A 25,523-nucleotide genomic window follows, 5' to 3' on the forward strand; every position below is an offset into this window, starting at 1 on the left:
AATGTTTTTACACAAAATGTGCTGTGCCTGCTCTCTCATTGTTGTGGGATAAATTTTTTTAAACGTGTTTGTAATTGCTATATCTGAAAGGAATACAAGGAAATACAGTGTTTCACATGAATATCAATGGTTCTCAACCAGTGAAGAAGCAGGGCTTGTGAGGCATTAGTGAAATGTACCATAGGAGTGTAAATAGTGTACTTTTATTTATGCTTCCACCAAGTTCTTGATATACTGAAAGTGCTTAACCCCTTCAACTGCTTACCCCAACGGGCCCGGACCCCACCCCTGCTGTGTTGAGCCTGTTTTTGGCTACTTGGGCTAGTTTGCACTAGGGCCCCATATTTTGTTTCCACTAACAGTATCTATGCCAAATTTGTGTCAATTTTTCCAAAATTCTGGGGATTCTGAAAGTATCTAGAGTTTGTGGATTCACTTGGAAAAGAAGGAGAAAATAGGTAAAATATAGCTACATTTTGAGTTTCTGGGGAAAAAAAAATATGAAAAAAGTGCTCTGTATAGTGTCTGGTTTTTTTCCCTAAAAATGGCATCAACGTACAGTTTGCTGTGCTAAAATCACCATCTTCCCAGCTTTCAGGAACATGCAGAGCTGAATAAACAAAAACGTATTTGCCATAGTTTTGGCATTTATCAAAGAGGTGTCCCATTTTTCCTAATTTTTGTGCTCCAAACCTACCTCCAGTTTGTGGTGGAAACCAGTGTAAAACCCAAGAGTGATTCATAAAGGCTATAGATTTCTGCAAAATAGACTAAATTTCTAATTCAGCAAGGGGTCGGGTGTAGATTCCGCAAAGTTTTCCCAAAGAAAGTAAGTGTTGAACTAACAAAATACTGAAAGTGAGTATAAAACAATTCTACTAAAAAAACAAAACTCAAAGGGATGTTATAGTTAGGCTCAGATTTTACACACACAAAAAACCATAGAAATGTAGCATTTACTGTTATACTTACCTCAAAAAACTATAACTTGTGCCCCGAGCTAACTATAACTCGCACCTGCCAGGCACAATTTTCTCATCAATAATTTTATTGAAAATGTTGCAGTGAATCTCTAGTTTTTTTGTAATATAAAGTAGTATTTAATTACCATATGTTAATCCAATCGCCGCCACGCTCACCCAAAGTCGTGCACGGCAGGGGCTGGTGACCGGGCCAAACCCTCACATGCGTGTCAAGTCCCACCCGCATGCAGCCAACCCCACGCTGTAGGTTTGTGAGTGGCTGTATGGGGAAGTGACTAGGTGTGTGTGTGTGTGTGTGTGTCTGTGGGTGTGGGTGTCTAAGTGTAAGGGTGTGTGTGTGTGTGTGTGGTTTTGTGGGTCTGTGTGTGGGTGTGTGAGTGGCTGTATGAGTGGATGAGTTAATGTCTGTGTGTGTGTGCAAATGGTCGTGTGTGTGTGTGAGCAGGTCTGTCAGTGAGTGTATTATTTTTATTTTATTTTTTTAATCAAGGTCTGGATCAATGGGTCTGTTGCAGATTCACACGAGGGCTGCCTTTAGAGCCGCAGAGGAATACATTTTTTGGACAATTTCTTGCCCAGGAGTTTTCCCTCACAGACCCATCCATCAGTCCCATTAGGCCAGGATACCTCTACTCTGAACCCTTTTATCACTTCAGTTTTATTTTTTCCTCCAGAACAGAGTTCTGATACACAAAATGGCAGTTGCATCTTTTCTCTCAGGCGGTGGCCAGGCAATCACGCATTGCTGTTGGCGTGTGGATCCGCAAATCCGCCACAGTGGATCTGTGGTGCATCCCAGTCTCTAGATATATATTTTTTTTCTTTAATAACTCCTAAATTTCTGATTAGATTTAAGCCATATTACAAAAAGAGATCTTTCTGGACCAAGATCTAGCTTTCAGCCAAATTTGATCCAATTCCGTTCAGCAGTTAGGGCTATAGTCATGTCAAAAATCCCTATGAGAAATTATATGGGAAAAACGTGTTTTGGTACCCTCACTTTTTTTTGGCCCCTGCTTAACGTATCACTCCGAAACTTTCCAGACAGCAGCGGAACTGAGTGCCAAACTAGTATGACTCCCAACTGTATGCATTAGCAGCAGTATAGAAAAAGAAAGTACCTCAAACATGCACGATTAGTGGAAGGATTGCAATCAAGCTGAAGCAATCAGTACTTGGTCCATGCTTCAGCTGAAAGAAGAGGAAGTGAAGTTGGCACGCGCTGGCTTATTAAAAGGCAATAAATAAGCGCGACAATGAAGCCAATTAATGTTAAGAATTGGGCGTGCGCAAGTCTCTTGTGGTGCTGTCGAGACCTAAACACAGGCAATAACGCTGCAATGGAATGACAAAGAAACCTTTTACAGGTTTTGTTTCTGACACACTATCAATGTCATCAAAACCTCTCTCTCGTGAGGCGCTAGACCCAACTGCTAACAGTGTATGTGCCTGTAAGTATATTAAGAACCTGCCATTCTGCCCCGGTATATAAAGTATACAGCAGGCAAAATAAACCAAATTTCATGAGTAATTTACACACCTGCAACTGACCCAGTATTAGGGGCCAGTCCTTGCGTTTTTTTTGTGTTTTTTTTTTTTTTTTTTAACTCATGAGCATTTTGTATTCTGGGTCATGCAACTTTGTTTCATAAGCGCAGGCACACAAGTCCCCCTATAAGTTGGCAAAACCAAGTAGGTGACCTAACGGCACACGACCCGATGGAAGTTATCAATTTATGCTAAATAAGTGAGCAATTTCGCCTTAGTTTCACATATCCCTAACAAAAGTATGTCATGCATCGACTTACTAGTTCTCAGAAATGGCACATGCAAAATCATGTCAGTTAACAGTTAATGAATATTTCTATGAAACATGAACAAAGATTAAAATAGGTTTCAACCAAACTTTCAGGTTGGTTCAGCTGATGGAAATATAAAACATACATCAGGTAAAAAACAATAACAAAACAAGCGTCAAGTAAAAAAAAAAAATGTTGAAGTTATTTTTTGCTGCGAGGCAACAAGATTTGCTATGACAACCGCTGCTTCAGCTGTGCATTTACTGCACATAGGACCTACACGAAAAAGAAGCTTAATGGCCTTCTAAGAGCTCTATGTATTCAGGGACTTCGGTTGCTTAGTAATTTCAGTACCCACAATGGACACGCTGCACAGTGATTAAATGTAAGCAACAGAGAGATTTGTAAGCTTTTAAATTGTCCTTTTTAAATTCCACCGTAGCTTTTATTTAAGGTGCCGACAGCCCTCACCCAAACGAATGAGTCCTTCTACCCCAGATAAGGATGGACTAACGTAACTCACACCCTATCAGCCCAGAGAGGAGAGAGGGGAGAGAAAGGATATATTTGGTGTCGACACAGGAACAAGTTACAAAATGTCCTGATTTTGTGTGCAGAGAAACCATAAACCTATATATAGCATGTTAGCACAATTTGAACCGAAAACACTTCCAATCCATTTTTGGAGAGGAAAGTCAAGGAGAGCTGCAAAGAAGAGACGGGAAATAGTTGGACAAAACTTGGTGTTTGCGAATACGTTATTCTGACGTAGCCTAATCTGAAGTAGGCTATTTTGACGTAGGCTGTTCAGACTCGGGCTTGGAACACTGGCACTGCGCATGACGTGGCAGAATCCTACTGGGCTGCTGACAAGAAAGGTCAACTGCTCATCGCTAAACCCTCAAACCTCAGCCGCAGGGGTAAAAAAATAAAATGCTTTCATTATACATTTATTTAGAACTAAACTGCCCACCAACCCAACTGTGAAAACACCAAGGGACCAGTCTAGTACATTTACATTTAAACCCCATAACAACATCCCAGAGCCCAAATGCATTTTATATCGAAGAACAGCTACTCAGGACAAAACACTGATTTGGAAACAAAGATTATAACAGGTGTCCTTTTTCGTAAGCAAAGCTAAAAACGTCAGTTTACGCTGTACCCATAACTCAAACAACTAAAAATAAAAATAATATAACAAATAACATATTTCCCCCTCTCACCCATAAAAGAAATATATGCATGGTAAACATAAAAATATGTGTTTCTGATTTTATCCTTGAGGCCAGCATCAATATTATCATCATATATTCTGCAAAACAGCAAAGATGTCTCAAGACATCTGCGTGATCGAGATCCATATCTCACTCGGTGATCATGATATAAAATGGAGAAATAATGATGAATGTCCCAAAGAATTACAATATATGTGAAGGATAAACTCAGGGGGACAGCAGACTTCCATTCTCTCACTTACATACATCTGCTCCATTTATGGAAGACAACAGCAGGTTGGTCGACATGCTTGAAGTGTTCACAGAAGTACCTTAAATTCACGTTATTCTGCTATGGTATTGAAGGGCATTTATGGCCGCCTTTGCTACAGGAATGCACACTCAAACCGCTGCACTCAGCTGTCCAGACATCCTACATACTTTCTCGGTTGCTTTATTGAAATAGCCTTTGTTTAGGGCAGTCCAGCCTCCTTCTTCTGAAGCTGCACATACTGAGAATCTCGTGGTGCATTTTACCGGCAATCTTTGTAAGTTTGAACATGTTTCGACTGCCCGCCAACAGCGTTACTGGCTTGTGTTCTAACAAAGAGTACAGTTAAAATCTAGCTGTCTGGTAAGAAAGGTCACAACTGAAGTCTCATTTGCAGCAATAACACGCCAGCCCGATCCTTAGAAGTAATCATCATTTCCAACTGTGTTTGCCTCAAGTGAAGAGGGACAATTTGGTAGGCTGCCCATAAAGCCACCTAACATCCAGCCTCTGGAACAAACTCCCTCTTGAGATTAAGAAAGCGACTATCCACTTTTCTTTTGGGCATTCTTTGAAATATTTTTTATTATCCTTACTCACTTCTTTCAACCGTTCTCCCTTTGGCCTTACTAGTTTTAGCTCCAAAAAATAATGTTTGGTGATTGTGCACCAATAAAAATAAATAAAAACACTTCTATAGGTAGCTGTTTGACAAAAGAAATTAAGTAAGCATTGTCAAGGCTTGTAGATCTGCAGATGCGCACTAAAGGTAAAACTGCTTGGCTTTGCCAATGTTTGTGGGGGAGACAAGTACTTAAACTTTATAAAGTATAACGTAAGGAAACGTTTTCAATTGAGGTCAATTGTGTTTATCACTCTTACACTTTCCCTTCCACTATGCCCAGAGAAGTATATAAAGAGCTATTTCATTCAAAACCATATCTAAAAATAAAAAAATAAAAATCGAAATATTCACAAATGTTGTCTAATCTCCCAGCCACACCTGAATCAAACGTGTGACAACAAATATAATACTTAGGAGGCAAAGGCTGGAACTGCAGCAAAGCTAATTGCGAAGCAGGCAAGAATAACAGGACACTTTGTACGAAACCGGGTTATTAGTTGAAGGGGATAATACACACCTTAAATAATACCACAGCCCTTCTCAAGGTGAGCAGTCGATAAATAAACCAAAGCCCAACCCCCAGGCCTCTATCAGAGGAGACAGGCTTAACTTAGAAGGCAATGTGTAAAGTATTCATGCAGTATCAATAAAGTAATAGCGTATTGTAAAACTATAAAATCACAAAACAAATTAGGAAAATTGAGTAAAACTGAATAAACAGAATGAAATAAAAATGGCTAAAATCCAGTAAGGGAAACCAAAGATATGAATGTTTAAACTTTAAAGTAGAAATAGCATAAAAAAGTACAAAGTGCCAACAATAGTCAAAAGTTGCAGCAGAACAGGAACAAGGAACAAGGACCAAGGACCAATTTGACACTGATCACAATGGAGCGCGCACATTAGATACCCTAACCAGTTCAGTCCTGTTCAAAGATTTTACCTTCTGACTTTTGTCCTTTGTGTCCAATCCACCACATGCATACACTTATAAAGCCCTCCAGGACCTCAAGGCAGGCACTTAGAGACTCACAGGGTAGAAGACAAAGGCCAACAGAAGAGTCCGGTCCAGGCCCACATCTATGTCCAGTTGCTAGCTTGTAGTGCTATGTAGCTTTAATAGGTCAGTCTTATGATCACTGGATTCCACTTCTTTGCCCTGGGTATAAGAGGGAGAGCAGGTCTAGTGTTCTAGGCTCTTCTCAGGTCTCCGACAGCAGATTCAGTCCTCCTCTGATTTTCCACAAGCCAGAACTGTTCTGAGATGGATGCCTGAAGATGCCACATTTATGCCTGACAAAAGCTAGTGGGTGGGAATGACCCCTGGAGACTTCTTAACCAAAGGAACAAATGTTTCCAGGGCCAACCCTACCCACGTTGTGCATTTTCATGATGGCCAAAGTCTCACACTAAATAAGGGTTTTGAGAGGTGGGGTGTATGTGTGGAGTGTTTTATGGTATTCAGAGTACTTCCACATCTAACACCACAATCCAGTTTGTGGTAGTGCCTGTAGCTGCAACAACCACAAAGACAGAAGCCTGGTAGAACAAAGCTGATTTATGTGCAACCAGACATAGGATACACAAAGATTGTTTAGGCATCTTGCCTTCGCCCTTTGAAGTGCATTCCAACTGTGATTGGGGGGGGGATGATTAGTTGGGAGGACTAAAGAAGGGGCCTGCTCAAATGTCAGCTAACATTTGCCTGTGACAGGGAAGGCCTCTTTGAAATGTGCTTCAATGGTGATATGAAAAACCCCAGCAGACCTGACAAGCAGAATGCCACATTCAAGCAGGAGTTTACACTTTAATGCCAAAAAGGATCCTCTTAGCCCCATCTGCATATTCCGTTGGGTTCAGGTGGGTCATCTCTGTCCATCGAGGTCAGCCTACGTTTTGATGCTGGGAGAATTTTCACATCGTATTCACATCAATTACATGCTAATTACTGGCTGGCTGAAGAGAGAGAACAAGCTACGTACGTTTGGTAACAAATTATTTGGTAGAGACAAATTCTAGTTGCAGATTCCTTACTTTAGAATTTCCCCCAAGAATCAGACTGGATATGGAGATTTTTCTTCAAGCAGTACCCTTGCACGCCGTCCAGTTGTGTCGGTTGACTCCACCTCCGTTGTTGGCATCGTGGTTCACTGTGATGATGTTGCGGTCGTATATAGGCGCCATGCCAGTGCACTGACGTCAGTTTCTTTTCATGACTTTCCATGCCAGAAGCGCAGAGCCAGGAAGAACACTGAGACCCTCATTACGTCATTAGCGGTATTTAAGCAAAACCGCTGCACTGGCGGCTGCCAAAATACCGCCAGTGATGTCAGACTCCTGGCGTGTGGAGCCGATATTTGGACAGAGAGCGCGAGGGGGTCAAAACGTCGACTGTGTTGCTCTAGCCTGGATTTAGTTTATTATTGAAGAGGACCGAATTGGGGATACAATTCTGTTTAATGAAATAATATTGTGATTCAATGTGGTTGAAGGATTAACCAACAGGCTTTTTTATGTTTTTTAAGAGAATTTTGTCAGGAATGGTTTGATGGGAAATCTATTACTTTTCATTCTTTTCTAAAAAACGAGCACTTTATCTTATTTGCACTTGGTTCTATTCTATTTTTTCTTTTGCTGTGATATGATGGGGGACTTTATAAATTGTATGTATATGAAAGATTTGGTATTTGTAATAAATAATGTTTATGGAAAAAGTGAAAGGTAGTGGTGTATGTGTATATGTGAGGAGGGAGGGGATTGGAGTTATATTTTTTGCTCCCAGGGGTCTTTGTTGTCTTAGCCAAAGCATAGCACATTTTGATACAGAGAACAATCCACCTGGAGATGGTTCTGTTCCGCACTGCCTGTCCTTTCTTCGCACCCACATAATCCACAAAGAGTTGATCATTCACCCCAAAGTCTTTGGTATGACTGAAGTAGAACGCAAACACTCTTTTTGGACACAGCCGCTGGAGTCTCTTCCTCACGAGAAGGATGTGGGGGTGCTAAAAAGTAGTCAAGGTGCTGGATTGGCCTACATGAAAGGTCTTGACCACTTTAGGGAGGAAAGAGGCCCTAGTACGAAGCACCACTTTGTCAGGATGGACAGATATGATGGCTACAAGGAAGGACGTTTTTAAGGTGACTTGTCGAAGAGGCCAATTGTTAGGAGACTCGGAAGGAGCACACATGAGAAACGTAAGGACCTGGTTCAAATCCCACTGAACAGGGTAGGTGGAAATATATGGTTAAAACCTTTGAGGAATCTCACAACAATGAGAGATTTAAACAAGAAGGATTGATCAGGAAGTCTGAGGAAGGCAGAGATTGCAGACTGATAACCCTAAAGAGTGCTGGGGGAAGAGAGAGAATAAACAAGACCCTCAGGCAGAGTACATAAAGGGGATCAACAGTTTAGTTGGTAGACCATCCCACAAATGTATGCCAATGACAGGCGTATACCATTTTGGTGGAGGAACGCCTGGATGCCAAGATAACTTCATAGACTTCGGGGGAAAGGTCGAAAGCCATCAACTGCAACTGCTCAATCTCCACGCAAGAAGACGTAGACTGAACAGGTTCGGGTGGAGAACCCTAGCCTGCTGCTGTGACAGAAGATCCTACTAAAGAGACAGTGTGAGTGGAGGATCAATGGCCAGGCTCAGAAGCTTGGGATACCATCCTCTCCGTGCCCAGTTCAGAGCCACAAGAATTACTTGGACCCCGTTGTTCTTGATCTTCTTGAGAACTCTGGGCAGAAGTGGTATTGGCGGAAAGGCATACAGGAGGCCTGAGTCTCACTCGGGACAAAAAGCATAACCGAGCGAGTGCCTCCTTGGAAAATCCAATGAGCAAAACAGTTGACCTTGTACTTTCTCTGCAGAGGCGAAAAGATCTAACCAAGGCTCTCCCCACTGCTCCAGATGGAGACACCATTTGTGATAGACCATGCATTGACAGCTTAGTTTGTCTGCTCTGGTGTTCAGAAAGCCTGCCAGATGTTGAACCACCAGGGATATGTCCAGACGTTCCAACCATGTCCAGAGATGCATGGCTTCTTGACAAGGGTCCACAACCCCACCCCGCCTTGCTTGCTGCAGTACCACATGGCGATGGTGTTGTCCATGAACACCACCACTTTCCCTTTGAGAGAGAGGGAAGGAAGGCCTTCAGTGCAAGCCTGATCGCCCTGAGCTCCAGAAGGCTGATGTAGAACCCAGACTCCGCTGGAGACCAGATGCCTTTGACCTCTGCCTCTCCCATGTGGCCACCTCATCCCAGGAGTGACGCATCTGTCACTCTTGTCTGATCCGGTATGGGAAGGCAGAGGGATACGTCTCTGGGCCAATCACTGCAGATCTTGTGCAGTTCCCTCCAAGATCTGGACAATGTTGGAGAGATTTCCCTGATGCTGCACCCACTGGAACTTTCAGGTCCCACTGCAGAGCCCGCATATGCCATCTGGCATGTGTGACCAGCAGGATGCAGGAGGCCATGAGGCCCAGCAGCCTCAGAGTCATTCTCACCGAAACCCAGGATAGAGGCTGAAACATTGGCATCATAGCCTGAATATCCCAGACTCACCGCTTGGGAGAATAGGCCCAAAACTGCACTGTGCCCAGAACAGCTCCGATGAAAGGGAGTATCTGAGAGGGAGTCAGCTGTGACTTCGGCACGTTTATAGTGAACCCCAGCGAATGGAGGAAGCTCACCGTAATCTGGAGGTGCCTGGGGCAAGCTTGCCTTCAACCCAGTCGTTCAGGTGGGGGAAGACTGAAGCCTCTAGCAGGCGCAGATGAGCTGCAACCAGTGAGGCGCTGGAATGGCCGAAGGGGAGCACTTTGAACTGAAAGTGTTTGTGACCTACCACGAACCACAAGCAATGTCAGTGGGCAGGCAGGACAGTTATATGAAAATAGGCGTCCTGCAAGTCCAATGCCACCATCCAGTTTTTAGGGTCCAGGGCAGAAAAGGACCTGAGCCAGAGTGAGCATTTTGAACTTTTCCTGCCTGAGGAAGAGATTGAGGGCCTGGAGGTCTAGGATAGGACGAAGGCCCTTGTCCTTTCTGGGCACCAGAAAGTAGCGGGAATAACAACAACAACAACAACCTACTTCTGGCACAGGGACCCCTTTATTGTTTGCTTGGCCAAGAAAACCTCCTCGCAGAGAAGTACCAAGTGATCCTCTGTCATCCGATCGTAGGATGGTGGCATGGCAGGAGTGGTAGTCTCGAAGGGGAGGGAGGACCCTTTTGGACAATTTGCAAAACCCAACTGTCTGTCATGATGGACTTCCAGTGGGGCTTGTGAAGGCAAATCCTGCCTCCAACTGGTCTTTGATGGGACAGTGGACTAGGAAGGTATGGAGGCTGCAGCAGAGGGAGTTGGGGGACGGGGGGTGTACTGTGCCGACCGCTGACTCCCTGATCCACGGGGATGTTGGCTCCCGTGTCCTCGGCCATGCAGAGGCTGGGCAGCATGCGCAACAGCGGCAGGAGGGAAATGGACATGGTTGGGCACCCCTTCCTTAGCCACGAAAGAGGTGAAAAGCAGACTGAGGGGGGCATGGAGTAGCAGATAGGCTAAGGGACCAAGCCGTAACCAAGCACTCCTGTCTGACTTTTCGGGTGATGTCAAGCAATTTTTTTACAGACGTCCTCAACCTAGAGTGGCGCCGAAGGGCCACTGTCAACGCTACCTATCTGCCCAGTGAGTCAGTTGTGTCCAGGCCACATCGAATCGTGAACTTGGCTGCATCTCCCCCGTCAGCAACAGCTTGGGAGAGAAGGGCCCAGGCCTCCTTCCGGACCTGTGGCAGCACCTGTGCGACCTTATCCCATAAAGTATGGGTGTACTGGCCCAAAAGGCATGTGGTGTTCAGGGACCACAAAGCACACTGGAGGAAGAGTACATTTTCTTTCCAAGTTGGTCCAGTCTGTTTGATTCCCTGTCCCAGGGTGCAGAAGGGAATGCACCAAAAGAGGAAGAAGACTGAATGACTAGGCTCTCAGGCATAGGGTACTGGGCAAGGAATTAAGGGTTGTTAGGTACAGGTCTATGGCGGCGGGCAGTTGTACTGTTGACAGGAGCCCCTGTACTGGGCTTAGACCACGTCCCCAGCAGGACATCAGTGAGGACCTCATTGAAGGGCAATATGGGTTCAGATGTGGAACCCCCGGCTGAAGCACCTCAGTCAGGAGGTTACTAATGACTGCCACTGAAGGCAGCTCAAGGCCCAGGACCTCAGCTGCTCTTCGCACCACCGAGTAGTAGGCTCCCTCCTCTGTAGCTATGGTAGGGGGAGAAAGCATGCCAGAGTCAGGGGAGGTGTCCACCCTACTGGCTTCACCCAATTCCTAAGCCCAGTCTGTATAAGGTTGTTCAAGCTGGTATTCTATAGGGTCCAGTGACCCCTCTATACTCTCACCGTACCTAAACCCACTGGCATAAGGGTCAGGATCTAACATAGGCAGAAATGTCGCCATCAAAGTCGGAATCTGATTTGGGCGACGTCGTTCCTGCTCGGGGTCAGAGTCAGACATAAGTATGGGATGGGTGTTGATTAGGAGTCCAATCGTCGCCGGGAGCGTCAACTTCTGCGCCTGCACTGGGGAAGGTCACAATAGCATTACCAATGCTGGCTCGGATCTGGAAATGGATCCTGGGGAGCCCTACGGAACCAAGACAGAAGCCGCCAGCACGGAACCCAAGGGGTCCCCAGCCGACTCTACCGGGCCCAAGGGCATCAAAGGAGGGTCGGTCTGCCCAAATAGGAGGCGCATGGCTGCATAAAATTCCCAGAGTTGTGCAGAGTAGCTCTGGCTCCCTGAAACTCAGGGAGGTGCGGAGCCGACCCAAAAGAAGGTGAATTCCAATAACGCTTGTTCTTCTTCAACTTCTTCTTCCTGTGACCCGAATGTCTCGAGGACTTTGAGTGGGACGAGTGGTGATGACTCTGTGAACGGTCTTGTGTCTTTCCTCTCAACGAGACCAGGAGTGACGCGGAGCAGATCACCGGGCAGCCATGAGCTTTAGGGAACTGCTCCCGCAAAGCCTTCTGGTTCATGGCTCGGCAGTCGGAGCACAACTTCGGGTCGTGGTCACGCTCCAGTCACCACAAGCACAGAAGTTGCGGATTCGTCACCAACAACATGCAGTGACAGGAGTCAAACAGCTTGAATCCGGTCTTACGGGAAGACATCTCAACACACCAAGAAATCAAAAAGTCAGTCAAAAAGTGACTGAGGGTACCTCTTCTTCAGATCTGCGGAAGGGCTGGTGCGGAAAGAAAAGAATTGACGTCAGTGCACTAGGGTGCTGCCTATATACGACTGACTTCACCACGGCAACCACAACACCAACAACGGACGCGGAGTCGACCAACACCACCCGATGGCACGCAAGAGAACTGCTCGAAGAAAAATCTCTGGATCCAGTCTAGCGCCTGAGGGAAAGGTATGGAATCCGCAACTAGAAGTCTCAGATATGCAGAATTAGCTTCCAGGGTCTTCTGCCAGGGTAGAGGTAACTTTCTGAAAGTTACTTTTCCGTAATGGTTAGAAAACAAAAATTAGACTTCACCACTGAACAGGATTTTTAATAACCTAAAAAAGTTGTGTCACTGTTTTACTCGCTAGTCCCATTCCTGAGATACAGAACTAGTATTCAATATTACATCCCAGTGCTTTACTATGGAACAGCCAACCCTGCTACAGTAAAAATAGTGCTGAGGGGCTAGTCACTGTAAGAACAAGATTAATATTAAACGTTTACATGTCCTACTTTTAAATACCATGCAACCTGCCTTCTGGCAATAAGGCCTACTTAAGAGTGACATAAATATTTAAAAGAAAGCTCAGACATGACAAAAGGGATTATTTTGACAAGATGAATTTGCAGTTAAAATCTGCACATTCAGGCTACTGGTAGCAGGCCTTCAGTCATGTTTACTTTGTCACTGTAGTGGATGGCACAATGTGTGCTGCAGTCCACTTGTGATAGTTTCCCTCACAGGCCCTGGGTACACCTTGGACAACATACTAGGGACTATACAGAGATTAAAATATGCCAGTTAGGTGTATACCAATTTCAACATGTTGAAATGAGAAGCAAAAGTCCCTTACCACTGGCTAGAAGGGGTAAGGTGCGTAGAGTTCCATGATAACCAAAAATAGAGTTCAACAAAAAGCAAAAATATCTCTGACTACCCTGTGGAAAAGGCAACATTTCCAACAGCTTTCAAGAAGGTTTTTGCTTCCAGTTATTTTCTTGGAGAATCCTTTATAAAAGAAAAGCTGCCTCACAGAAAAAGTTTGCATGATTTCCCTACGTTCTATCTGTACTTGGGTTTCTTTTAATTCTGCCTAAATTATCATTATTTACTTATCTTTAGCCTTTACTATTGGTTTCAAAACTGCGAGCATTCGTTTTACGTCTCGCCTACAGTGTATAGCAAGACCATTTGTTGTTGGTTTTAGGTTAGCAGCTTGCTAATGATTGAATAATTTGTTAGTATGTCATACTCCCCAGCTCCTGATTCAATCACTTTCCTCCCTATTCTTGTGTTTGGCCTACCTATAAGCATTTCAGTCTGTTTTGAACGAATGTTGTAATCTTCCATTTATGACTTCAAACCCTGTTTGTATGGGAGGACCTATCTCATCTACTTTTCACTCCCCCTCTCTCTGACGCCTGCCCACCCAACATTCTCAACATTATATGAAGGTGGCGACCACAAAATGGTTACCAGACCTCTTCAAGATGGCCAATTGCACATGCACAAGCATAACAGGCATCTGTGTCCACATGATTATTCCCCTCCTCTGTGTGCTCACCGGCCTCCCTGGCTGCCAACCAGGCCATCAGCGTCTTTTGCATCTCCTCCTTCCTAGTGAGGCCTTTAAAGGACATCTGAGCTCCTTGTAGAACTTTTTGAGTTGAGGCACCATGTAGGCTTCCAACCGCTCCTGCTCAAACACCAAATCCGCAACAACTGCTGATGGCTCCCCAGACTGAGACATGATTGTGGATGAAGACTCCAAAGTTTGCAAAGTTTCAAGAAGGCAATAAAACCCAAAAAGAAAACGGGAAAACTATAAGTAGTTCGTAATGGTGAGCGATATGGAAGTAGTGTACCCCAATCACTGTATGTAAAGCACAAATACAACTCCTATCCTCACCACTGATCACCAGTGTTAGAAATGGGGTCTCTAGTTGGCAGTGGTGTGCACTCTGTCCTAGTAGAGACCACCACTTTAGTCACGGTATGCTTGGCACAAGCAATCTGGCTTATCTCAGAGGCAATGTGCAAGTCTGTACACATAGACATACAGTAACAGTGAAAACACCACAAAAGGACTCCAAATCAGTTTAGAAAACAATAGCCAATATTTATCTGAATAAAACAAGACTAAAACGGCATAAATGCAACATACATAACTCAAGATATCACTTTTAAAAGATTAAGCACGTTTAGTCCATAGAAATCAATGGATGAGTTTGTTTTAGGGCAAAGTACCTTAGATGCATAAAAAATCAAAGACGAGAACAGGCGCAGGGGAGGTGAGGCACCAGAAAAGCAAGTGATGTGTTGGGTCCTTACTGTCACAAGGAAGTGATGCCTTGGTTCCTTACTGTCAGTGGATGTGATGCGTCGGTTTCCAGACAAGCGGCCTCTGTTCCTTACAGTGGTGCGGCACCTATGAAGAAATTGGTGCCAGGGACGATGCGTCAAAAATCCAGCCGTACTTTGTTGGTCTACAGCGGTGAAGCAGGTGCTGTGTTGATTCTGCAGCAGCAGTGCAGGTGGTGCGTCAGATACTTTTAGCAATGTGTCGATTTACAGCGGTGCTCAGAGTCAATGCGTGGATTGTCTTCTTAAGATCACCAGAACTCACTTCCAAGGTCCCAGAGAGTGGATTTGGTACCACTTGGCAAGTCCGTACTCTTAGCAAGAAAGCCCTGGCGGGTCACGTCTCTGTGACCCTGAGACTTCCAATAGGAGGTAAGCTCAGCCAAGCCCTTGAAGAACTTTGGAAAGCAGGATGTAGAAAGCAAAGTCCAGTCCTTTCACTCCCAGTACAGAAGCAGTAGGTGTGCACAACAAAGAAACAGGCAGAGTGGTAGTCCCTACTACAGCATCCAGATCTTCTTCCTGGCAGAATGTCCTCAGTCCAGATGTGTGCTAACTATGTGGCATCAGAGGTCCAGTACTTATATCCATTTCTGTCTTTGAAGCAGGTAAACTTCAAAGAGAAGTGTGTGTACTGCATAAGATCCTGCCTTTCGCTGCCCTGGCACCTACAAACTCCAGTGGGTTGAAGACTGCTTTGATGAGGATAGGCACAGCCCTATTCAAGTGCAAGCGTCTCTCCCTCCCACCACTCTAGCTCCGGAAAACACATCAGCCTGGTGATGAGCCATCAGGATATGCAGGGCACACCTCAGCTCCCTTTGAGTAACTGTCTAGAGTGAATGCACAAACAGCCCAACTGGCGTCCTGACCCAGACGTGTACTTAGCAGAAAGACACAGGCGCAGAATAGCTAAGCAAGAAAAGGCCCACTTTCTAAAAGTGGTATTTTCAAACTTACAATACAAAAACCAACTTCATCAAAAGATGTAGTTTTAAATTGTGAGTTCAGCGACCCCCAAACTCCATATCTCTATCTGCTCTGAATGGGACATTACACTTAACAGATATTTCAAGGCAATCTGCATGTTACCCCATGGGAGAGATAGGTCTTGCAACAGTGAAAAATGCAATTAGTAGTATTTCACTGTCAGGACATGTAAAACAGACAAGTACATGTCCTACCTTTTAAATACACTGTACCCTTCCCATGGGGCTGCCTTGGGACTATCTTAGGGGTAACTTACAGGTAATGAAAGGAAAGGTTTGGGCCCGGCAAGTGGGTGCACTTGCCAGGTCGACATGGCAGTTTAATACTGCACATGAAGGCACTGCAACAGCAGGTCTGAGACATGTTTGCAGGGCTACTCATGTGGGTGGCACAACCAGTGCTGCAGGCCCACTAGTATCATTTGATTTACAGGCCCTTGGCACACCTGGTGCACCATAGTAGGGACTTACTAGTAAATCACATATGGCATTCATGGATAAACCAATCACCAATACAATTTAAGCACTTACACTCTAGCACTAGTCAGAAGTGGTAGAGTGCCCAGAGTCCTAAAACGAGCAGAAATTAAATTGAGCACAGGATCAAAAACAGGAGGTATGAAGTGAAAAGACAGGGGAAAGAATGCCAAGAACTGACCGGTCTAACAAACGAGAATTGTAATAAATAAAAAATAAATGCCCCCCCTTCAAAAAAAAAAAAAAAAAACATCTAAAAAGGTATTCAAAGATAAGATGATGGCCACTGCAGATGCATGCTCCTCCACAGTGGCCATCATAGAGTGGCATTTTTTAAAAACCTACCAAAATACACTCAAAGATGGTAGCCATGGATGCAGTTGAACCTGCAGCAGCCATCTTGTAATACATTTTGTTAGGTTTTACAAACCCATTTAAAGATGGCTGTGGCAGCAGCTAAGACAAGAAAAATCACTGGCACAGCCAATAGGTTTCCTTGCTGAGCACTACTGGCTTCAATATTTGCTCTTGGGTCTCGTCTCTCTAATTCCTGATCTTTCTTCATCTTGGTATCATCGCTCTGTTTACCACTTGAGTTCAGTAGTGAACACTTATATCATGTGCCTCCTAAGGGATCACTTATTCTAACATATACTGATTTATATCCAGTTGTCAAGTTTGTGGATTTCAGATCTACAGATATGGAGGCAATTCTCAGACTATGCTTTCTAGTTTGACCCACATGTTAAGGTTAATTGAATGTAAGTGTGAAGGATCATGTGATGAGGCACTTTGTTCTCCTGGACCTGAGAGGCTGTTTTTGACAGTGTATTTTCCCTGTGTTAAAGCCATGCAAAAATATTGGTGATGAGTCAGATCTTTGGCAAAGTTATTCAACTACGATAGAACAAGGATGATGTGTGAAGACTGTCTTCAACGGCAAAAGTGGATCTGGGTGACAGTCAAACAGGGGTGAGTGGGATAGGTGGAGGATGCTAGTTAGGGTATTCATGGGAGGAATTAAGGCAGTAGACGGAGAATCCCTAATAAAGAGTGGGTCAGGCAATGTGTCTCAAAACTGGGACTATGGATTGCCTAAGGTTCTTGATGTTAATTACATAGAGAAATGGAGATCGAAGATTCTCAGGAGGATGTCAAGAGGATTGATTTAAAAAGTTGCCATTATTATAACTGGAGAGCAACACTTCTGCTTTGAAGATGGTGGGCAGAGATACCAAATGTTTGAGCCCTTACAGGATTTGGTGGAACATGTTAAACAGTGCAGAAGCGAATCTGGGAGTTTCAAAGATTCTGTCCATTAGTATTGACATTGTTGCCCATCTTGTGGCATTTAAGTATCTGTAGCCTTGTTTTGGTGTCATTTTCTTTATTACTATTACCAAAATGCCTTCTTCACTGGCCATATAGTCTCAAAATTAACCTTCAGAAGAACTGTGAAATCTAGTCTTTCGGTGGGGTCCAAAACCCTACCTTCGTACTAATAGAAAAGTGTGTTAAGAGTCTTTATTATGGGAGTACAGGAAGAACTAAATCTATTTCTGCCACTGTGGCTTGCTATTTTTTAAAGATTGGAACATTATTTTATTGGCACTGGGCCTTAATGGAAAAGGCACAATGTATATTTTAATAAGAATAAAAAATATAAAGAAAACAAAATATACTTTTTCTTTAACACCATAGTTCGCCTTTCCATCTGTACTTATGGCCCTTTGGACCTGGATGGACAGGCAAGGAAGCCCGACTTTTGGGAACAACGCTGTTAGTTAACACTGTTCTATCTAAAGGTCATCCTTACATTTTGGTCCAGCATGATGCCCTTGTTGACATAACAACTGAGTGCACTTCATCATTTAAGTACTTTTCGGATCGCTTGTTTGAATTTGATGGAACTGAAATATGATGTTCATAATGGAAAAGTACAGTATGATTTGCCATTTCCTTCCATCTCTAACGTTTTTATGAGGAGGCTTGCCGGCTGTTAGCATCCTTTTCAGATTCAAGCACATGTACGAATATCTTAGGTACCCACTTCACTTAGGCAGACAAAATAGCTGTTGCCAGGTCAAGACTCACTACACGGATCTGTCAGCCAACCTCCACAAAACCCAGCAACATTCCAGATTAATCACAAAACAACAAGGAAGAAGCATACATAACATTCAATACAGTTGTACAACCATGGCACAAATATTTTTTGGGGCTGATCTCTGAAGGCTTTCAGAATTGAAACGAAAATTCATCAATGTCTCTATGGCACTCAGCAAATTCACACCTCAAGTTTTAAACTTCAGGAGTGAGGCTACTGACTCGAGAGATTTGGTTACAAGGCTGTACTAAAGGCCTCATGCAGCCCAAGAAAACGTTGTCACACCAGTCGCATAGATTCACCATGTAACCGCAGCCAGAAAGCCAAGCACTTTGAAGGGGGCGGGGGGAGCTGAGAGTGTTCACACCCAAGAAAACAGTAGGAAAAGTGGAGAAAAATGAAAACTTTCTTAACAAGTTTTACCACATATGCTCACATAAAGTCAGAGGTTGTAGAGCAGAGTACGTCACCATAGCACACAATAGTTTGTAGTAAGAGACACGCCAACATTCTCATGAGTATGAAACGTGATGGAGAAAGCAAGTATTTAAGCATGGGAAGTGTTTATTATTACACAATAGAAAACAGACTGTAATAGGGTCTCACGCCATGCTGTTGCATGAGGGGGAAATCAACATTTAATGAAGTACTCCCACAGATTTTAACATTTGCTGTCACAAAACTTAAAATGGCCAGAGTTAACATAATTGGTGTCTTGAAGCTATTCACTTACTAATAAAATCCAGCAAGGCTGTCCAACATCCCTAGTGTGTGTCCATAGGCATGTTGCTTCCTGCTCTGTGCTTCAGACGTTTGAGACTAAAGACAGAGGCCCCAACTCCTGATAAACCAGACGTGAGGCACAGATGGCCTCAGCGTTTTTTTGGCCTTACATTTCATAAACTAAAATTAAACACCAGTTGGTCAACTTCCTACCATCCACCCCAGACTTGAAGCCACCAAAATAGAAGCTCTAGTCTCCTGAGACAAATTATATTGAATTTCCAAGTCTCTATGAGGATTAATAGAAATGGTGTTTCCTTGTCACAGTGCAGAAAAAAATGAAACTCAAGAACTGTCATTCTCCACGACCTGTGCCTGCACAGGAGTGCACAGGACATGGTGACCGCCTCACCCCAGTTCATTATGGACTATCTCTGGTCCTGAAATTTTTGTTCAATGGAATCAAAATAAGACTAAACAGGGGCGGCTCCTCCGCAATGGCAGAGAGGCATCGCCCCCTTGGCTAAGAGCCAGAAGGTGGAAAATAAAATGATAGCTTGCTATCGTTTTATTTTTCATCTGCTTGCTCAACCAGCAGTGCAGGGAGGGGAGGGCTGGGCCTCAGGAGATGGGAGAGAGGAGGAGGAGAGATTGCACCCAAGTCCGCTTGTGTGTTTGGCCGGCAGTCTGAGGCCGCCCCAACACACATGCGCAGTGCTTAATTTGTAAATAAAAAATGTGCCAGTGATCAAAGCTCTCCTCTTAAACATGCGGTTGCTGCACTTAAATGTGCAAACACGGAATACTGAGGCAGCATAACCCTGAAGAAATCTGGGCCTCTTCAATCCATTTACAGCTACTCCCTGCCCCTTCAGCTCACTCTTGCAGCTTTCTCCCATTGTGACGCTTTTCCATTTTTCTCCTCCTCTGTCTTTCCCATGTGTGTCTTTTGCTTACAATAAATGCTTGAGGCAGAAAAAAAAAGTGGCCCTCAAAAATATGTGCGGGTGCTCTGCACCAGAAACAAGCACAAATTAAGTACTGCACATGCGCACTTTGCTGTCTCCAGCCCGGCTGTGTTTAACAGATGGGCTGGGGAAACTACACAGACCCCAGGGCTGAGCGGCAGTCCAAACCCCTCAGACCAATCCGGACACTGCTTCAACGCTAGGTTTAGCATGAAAGCAGCACCAGGATTGCTGGCGAGCCTGTGTTGGTGTTCCAGTGAATGCTGGGACACCAGAAGAGGAGCAAGGCGGCAGAAGGAGGCGGCGCAGCAACGAGAACATTAAGTGATTTAAAAAAAAAAATTGTTTACACACACCCCATCTAATGTCCCCCCCACACCTCTGCCCCCCCTTGCAGCAGCCGCCGCTGGAATACAACCAAAATGCATTAGACTGGCACACAAATGTCGAGGATTGGAAACAGTGCCTGTAATAATCTGGAGGGATGTGGTCGCTGTAGCACTGGACTCACTTCTTCCTTATCCTGTGTGGAAAAAATGAACAACCCCATTGGCAAAATACGCATTTATTTTTTGTCCAGGCCTAGCATTCACTCAACCTCAGCTCCCACTGCTGTGAGACACCAGCCACCGCCCCTTCAGCCTTCCGGGACCAAACCCAATATCCTATTTGGAAGTCTCCCTGGTGGTGGCTAAATATCATGCATTGCTCATTGGGTAATGTTCCCTTTCAAATGATTTCTGATAATCTAAACACATATTGAATTTAAATATTGATGATATAGTCATGCGAGAGCCACATATGAAAACCAACCTCATTAAGTGAATTGGTTTTACCACCTTGACAGATCACAGTTGGACAAAATCTCCTAATTTACAGCTGTCCTTGTTTCTGTTTCTACTAGGGAATCAGAGGCCCACCGACTGCCCATTCGCCCTTTCCCTAACAGGTTGATCAGAGTTCACAATACTTTTACATCCAAAACTTATTCTTGGAGGTAAGATTAATACCATCTCTGCATAAGGAGAGCAAAGTAGGACCCTCTTTAAAAAGATTTACTAGATGCCTTCGTATTATCTTTGCTCAACGTAGATGTCACCATCAGAGCAGCAGGTTTGGTGGTCCGGATCATTTGGTGGTAGTGTCTCAGGGAAGATTTGAATATTCGTTCTCCGGTCTAAATTGTCCTGGTTCGTTCTCCATTTGTGCACCTAATGTCTGCAGTGATGTTTCATCAGTCTGAGTTCCTCCGTGTACCAGCTCGTCTGGGTCTTGATCTTGTATTGCTGTGTTTCAAGGAGCCAGGGCTTTCACTGTGTTCGGGTCAGTGTATGTTGACAGCAGTGTTATAATCCTTAGCAGTGATGCTGTTCCAGTTCCGGCAGGCTGGTCTGGCAGTGGTGCATGTGCACTGGGCAAGGACGAGGATGCTGAGCTTGAAGAGGGTGTGGTCTGTCCAGGCGATTGGTGTAGGCTTGTCGACTCAGATGTTGTTGAAGGTGGTAAAAATAGGGTCCAGGAGGTGTCAGGCAACGTGGGCAGGTCCCTTGTACTCGTTGAGGTAGGCCCTGGCATTCAAAGCCTTCAATTAGTGCTTTTGAGTAGGGGTTGTTGTGGTCTTCCAAGTGGCAAGTAGGATGTAATTGCGAACGTACAGGGCGAGTGGTGTGTTGAAGTCTGTGATGGGGTTCAGTGAAGTTGGTGCATGGCCCCGGTGGTCTGTAGATGAGAGTGCCTCTTAGGATGAGGTTGGCCATGACATGGAGCTTGAACAATGGGTGTTCTATGTTGGAGGAGGATGTATCTGTGGAGGTGGTGTCACCGACGGAATTCTTGCGGACAATGGTGATTCTGCCTCCGGGTGGTGGGGTGCCATATTTCATTCCCACTCTTACCCCGTTGACCATTTCAGAGTTTTCAAAGGTATCAGAAGTATTAGAAAATTAGCAACTTTACAAACAACCACGCACTAAATACAGGTCTGCTTGAAGAAAGTAGCACCTCTAGAGTGATGAGCAATTTGATCTCTCCACTTGAGATCACATCTAACAGAAAAAATCTAGCTTGGCTACAGCAGTGCGATGGCCGAGCTAGAGATCTGGCTGAAGCCTGCACCATTATTCCTGTCGTCTCCATAACTTTTGTTCTGCAACAGTCAAATACACCACAATAAGCACCTCGTTTTATGTGCTTACAAAGGTCACTCACTGGCTTTGTGGCGTCGGGAGGCATAACAAACATTTGTCTCAAAAAGGTTTCTAGTGAATGTAGTTTAAGAGATCCGAGAAGAACTAAACATATCCCAAAGGCAAAGCAGCACAAGAGTATGAATTTGTAGCAGAAACTGCCCGTCAAAACTACATGACTCGTCCTGTACGAGGTGACTGGCACGTCAGTGCTTTTCTTATAATTATGTTCGCATTGCTAAGGCATGTGTGGGTGCAGGCCAACTAAACACACATTGTAAGAGAAAGAAAAAATGTAACAAATGGCTTCGAAAGAGAAGAAATAAAACATGTGGCAACAAGATCAAAGGTGAATCAAGAAAGCACTGAGGGTAAAAGACAAAATAATTTGTCTCTTAAAACTAATAATATTTACTGTTAAACTCACATGCGACATCTGATTTGTCGGAACAAGTAAAAATAAATGTGTAACTATCTGAAGTATAGGGAAGTTTATGACTTTCAGTCATTTCTTTCTGTACATTAAGGACCGTACTGGAAGCTTCAGAGACCCTGACAAAAATCGACATCAACCAGATTATATTAATTGCGTTGAGCAGATAATTTCGTTTGACTTGAGAAGCCACTAAGAGCACTCGGGCACATCTTAGGACAGTGAAAATGTATTGTTGGAAGAATATGGTGACAATTAAAATTAATACATGGAAAATCATGCTTTTCTATTTATTATCGCCATAACCACAGAGTAGACTTACAATTTAGATTGGGTCAAGCGCCAGTAGAAGAAATGAGAATAGTATTTTGCTTACTGTATATAATAATAATAATAATAATAATAATATGTATAGTGTCCTTTTGATAAACTCATTGATCTTCGGAAAAATAAAGAAATGAGAGGGAAGTTACTGATATCAAATGTTTTTATTTAGAAATCCCATCTTTCAAGCGGAGCTGCAGAGAATTGCAAAGTACGATTATCAAAACATAACAGGAAAACTCATCTCAGATACGTCTAGTCAGCAAAATATGGAAGTTGCCTGGCTTATGGCGCTTAACTGTGTTGTCATGACCACAACACTGACCAGTGAATGAAGCACTTGAAAGAAGGTGAAGATGCTACCTAACAGTTTTCCACCAACAACTACTGTAGCCGAGAATTGTGATCTCAAGTTAAAAAGGGAGAGAATCAGAAACAGTACAGGCTGTTACCCAGTATGAGAGAAATCGTCTCGAACGGACCATCTTATGGACAGGTCTGGACGGAGGTTATGTAAATGTATTTTCTGGCATAAGGCTGGGGATGCTGACACACGAGAGAAAAAATATTGCAGCTGCTGAAGGTTTAAGGCGTTTGATGTTCTACTGCAAAATACCCTCCAATAGCATTTAGTCATTAACATGTGACATATTATAAGCATCTCTATTTCGGCTTAATGTACCTATTCTAGGTTTTACAGGTAACATCCAATGCAAGTCATCAGCACTATGTCTGCGTGTGCCTGTAGAAGGCATCCAGTACATGACTTAACAGATATTAATCTTTCTCCTACCTTGGTAGAATACTCCTTTGGACAGCCCATGTTAATGTCAATCCCAGCCACATCATCTTCTCTGCACGGGGAAGAAAAGAGAAAACGGAGATAAAAGCTAAGTAATGGATGCAGGACTTTATACTATTTCAAATTCTAAAAAGCAGCAGAGGGAGTGAAAGGACGCTGCAATTTTGCAGAGTAATCCAATGGCGGGTACAGCCAGGAACTCATGGTCAAGTCAATGAAGTGCAGGTTAGCCGTGGCCTGTTCCTTTTTTAAAATAAGCATTTAGAAATGCAATAGGTTTCACTTTGCTCAATCCGGTCTCCAAAACCAGGGCTCTGACAATGATATCCTTTTGGAGAGAGGGTTGCCTAAGTTTGCAAAGTAGCATAAACATCATAAGTCCACTTGACTGGTTCCTCGCTTCTCCAAGCTTGTTTGAATATTAATTTATTCAAAAATATTTACGTTCATACCTTGGCACCATTGGACCATGGATGCACACATTATGCCAAGCATTACATTAATCACATTTGTTAAGGTGAGAAAAGAATTATGCTAGTTTGGGCACCATCATGCCTTTCATGGTCACAATTTGTTATGCATAACATTTAAAACATAAGGGCCAGCATTATGGCAGGTGTGGGTACCATGGATGTTCAGAATGTCAAAGATTAACACCCTTTTCTCATGGATGCCCTCAATATGCCAGGTAATACCACTTTTGTGCCAAGTTGAACAATATGCCATGGTTTCCATCACATTGCCAGGGCTGCCATAGGTGGGCACCACTATGATACGGATGAGTACAATATGTCAAGAATGACCATCTTTATGCCAAGGCCATCATTTTATCTAGGGTGGTCAACATGCCACGGAAACCCCCAAGTTAGCAAGAATTACCACTGTTGTGCTAATACCAGCATTTTAACAGGGCTGACATCATTCCATTGATGTCCACGAGGAGCCAGAAAATACCACCAATATGTGACGGCCAGCATTTAGGCAATGTGCATAATCCTGTGGATGCCAAAAAATTGTCAAGAGTTACTACCACTGTGCAAGGGCCAGCATTTGTCCTGGGTGGGCAGATCATGCCATGGATACCCATAAACGGCAATAATGTCCACTTAGAGGCAAAGATCAGCATTTCAACAGTGTAGGTAATGGGTAACATCAAAGAGATGCCTATTAGGTCTCAAGAATTATCACAATTATGCAAGGACCGGCATTTTACCAGGCGTCTTCAACAAGCACCATGCTATAGATGCCGAAGGTTGCTAAAAATGTACACCATTGGGTATGCTAACGCAGATGTCTTAATTAGAAATGACGAATGAAATGTCTATGTATTTTGAATAATGAATTTGTAACAAATGAATAACGTAGAAAAATAATGTGCACGTTTGAAATTGTGACCTCGGAGAATGGCCACCAGTATTCACGAAATGTACTAATCTATGATATGTATGAAATATTGAAAATGTATTAGATTAATGTAGTAATAGGTCATATTGAGAGCTATAATCTATGTTCCTGCTTATTAATTATACCCAGTGTCTTGGCGAGTGTCTTGGCCCAGTTTTGCCAGGCCTCATGCAGAAGATGTATTTCTTAATGTTTAATGAAAAATGCTGACAAAGTGAACTAACTGTGAAATGCTAATTATTTAATAAAATGCTTAACCAAAGCTTTCCATGAGAACCGACGGACAGAGGATGAGGTTTCTCGCGAAGTAACGATTTGTGTGTAAAATGTGCTAGGTGTACTTTCCCAGGGCCTGAACAATGAAGACACTGACTGGAGAAGAAGATGCAACCATTTTGATACCTGACAAGCCGGATGAACATCGTAAAGCAAACCAATCAACAACGTGTGAAGTGTGAAATATTAGAATTCATGGATTTGGGACAGTAAGACTATTGGGTAGAGTAATAATGTAGAATTATTTGACCAATTGGAAATTAGGAGATAGTTTGGGTGACTTTGATATATCAACGTGACAGAGGAA

General features: G+C 43.7%; 1 protein-coding gene across 3 annotated transcripts in view; it reads right to left on the reverse strand.

The window, feature by feature from the left end:
- Window positions 1-25,523, reverse strand: part of DUS2 (dihydrouridine synthase 2) — a 403,339-nt gene that overhangs the window by 230,417 nt on the left and 147,399 nt on the right. For all 3 annotated transcript variants that reach the window (XM_069216243.1, XM_069216241.1, XM_069216242.1), the window contains one exon: window positions 23,528-23,588. In XM_069216243.1, coding sequence (XP_069072344.1) covers window positions 23,528-23,588 — 61 coding nt within the window. The remainder of the gene's footprint in view (window positions 1-23,527; window positions 23,589-25,523) is intronic.

The sequence above is a fragment of the Pleurodeles waltl genome, chromosome 12 (genome assembly GCF_031143425.1).
Source record: "Pleurodeles waltl isolate 20211129_DDA chromosome 12, aPleWal1.hap1.20221129, whole genome shotgun sequence".
In the NCBI taxonomy this organism is placed as follows: Eukaryota; Metazoa; Chordata; class Amphibia; order Caudata; family Salamandridae; genus Pleurodeles; species Pleurodeles waltl.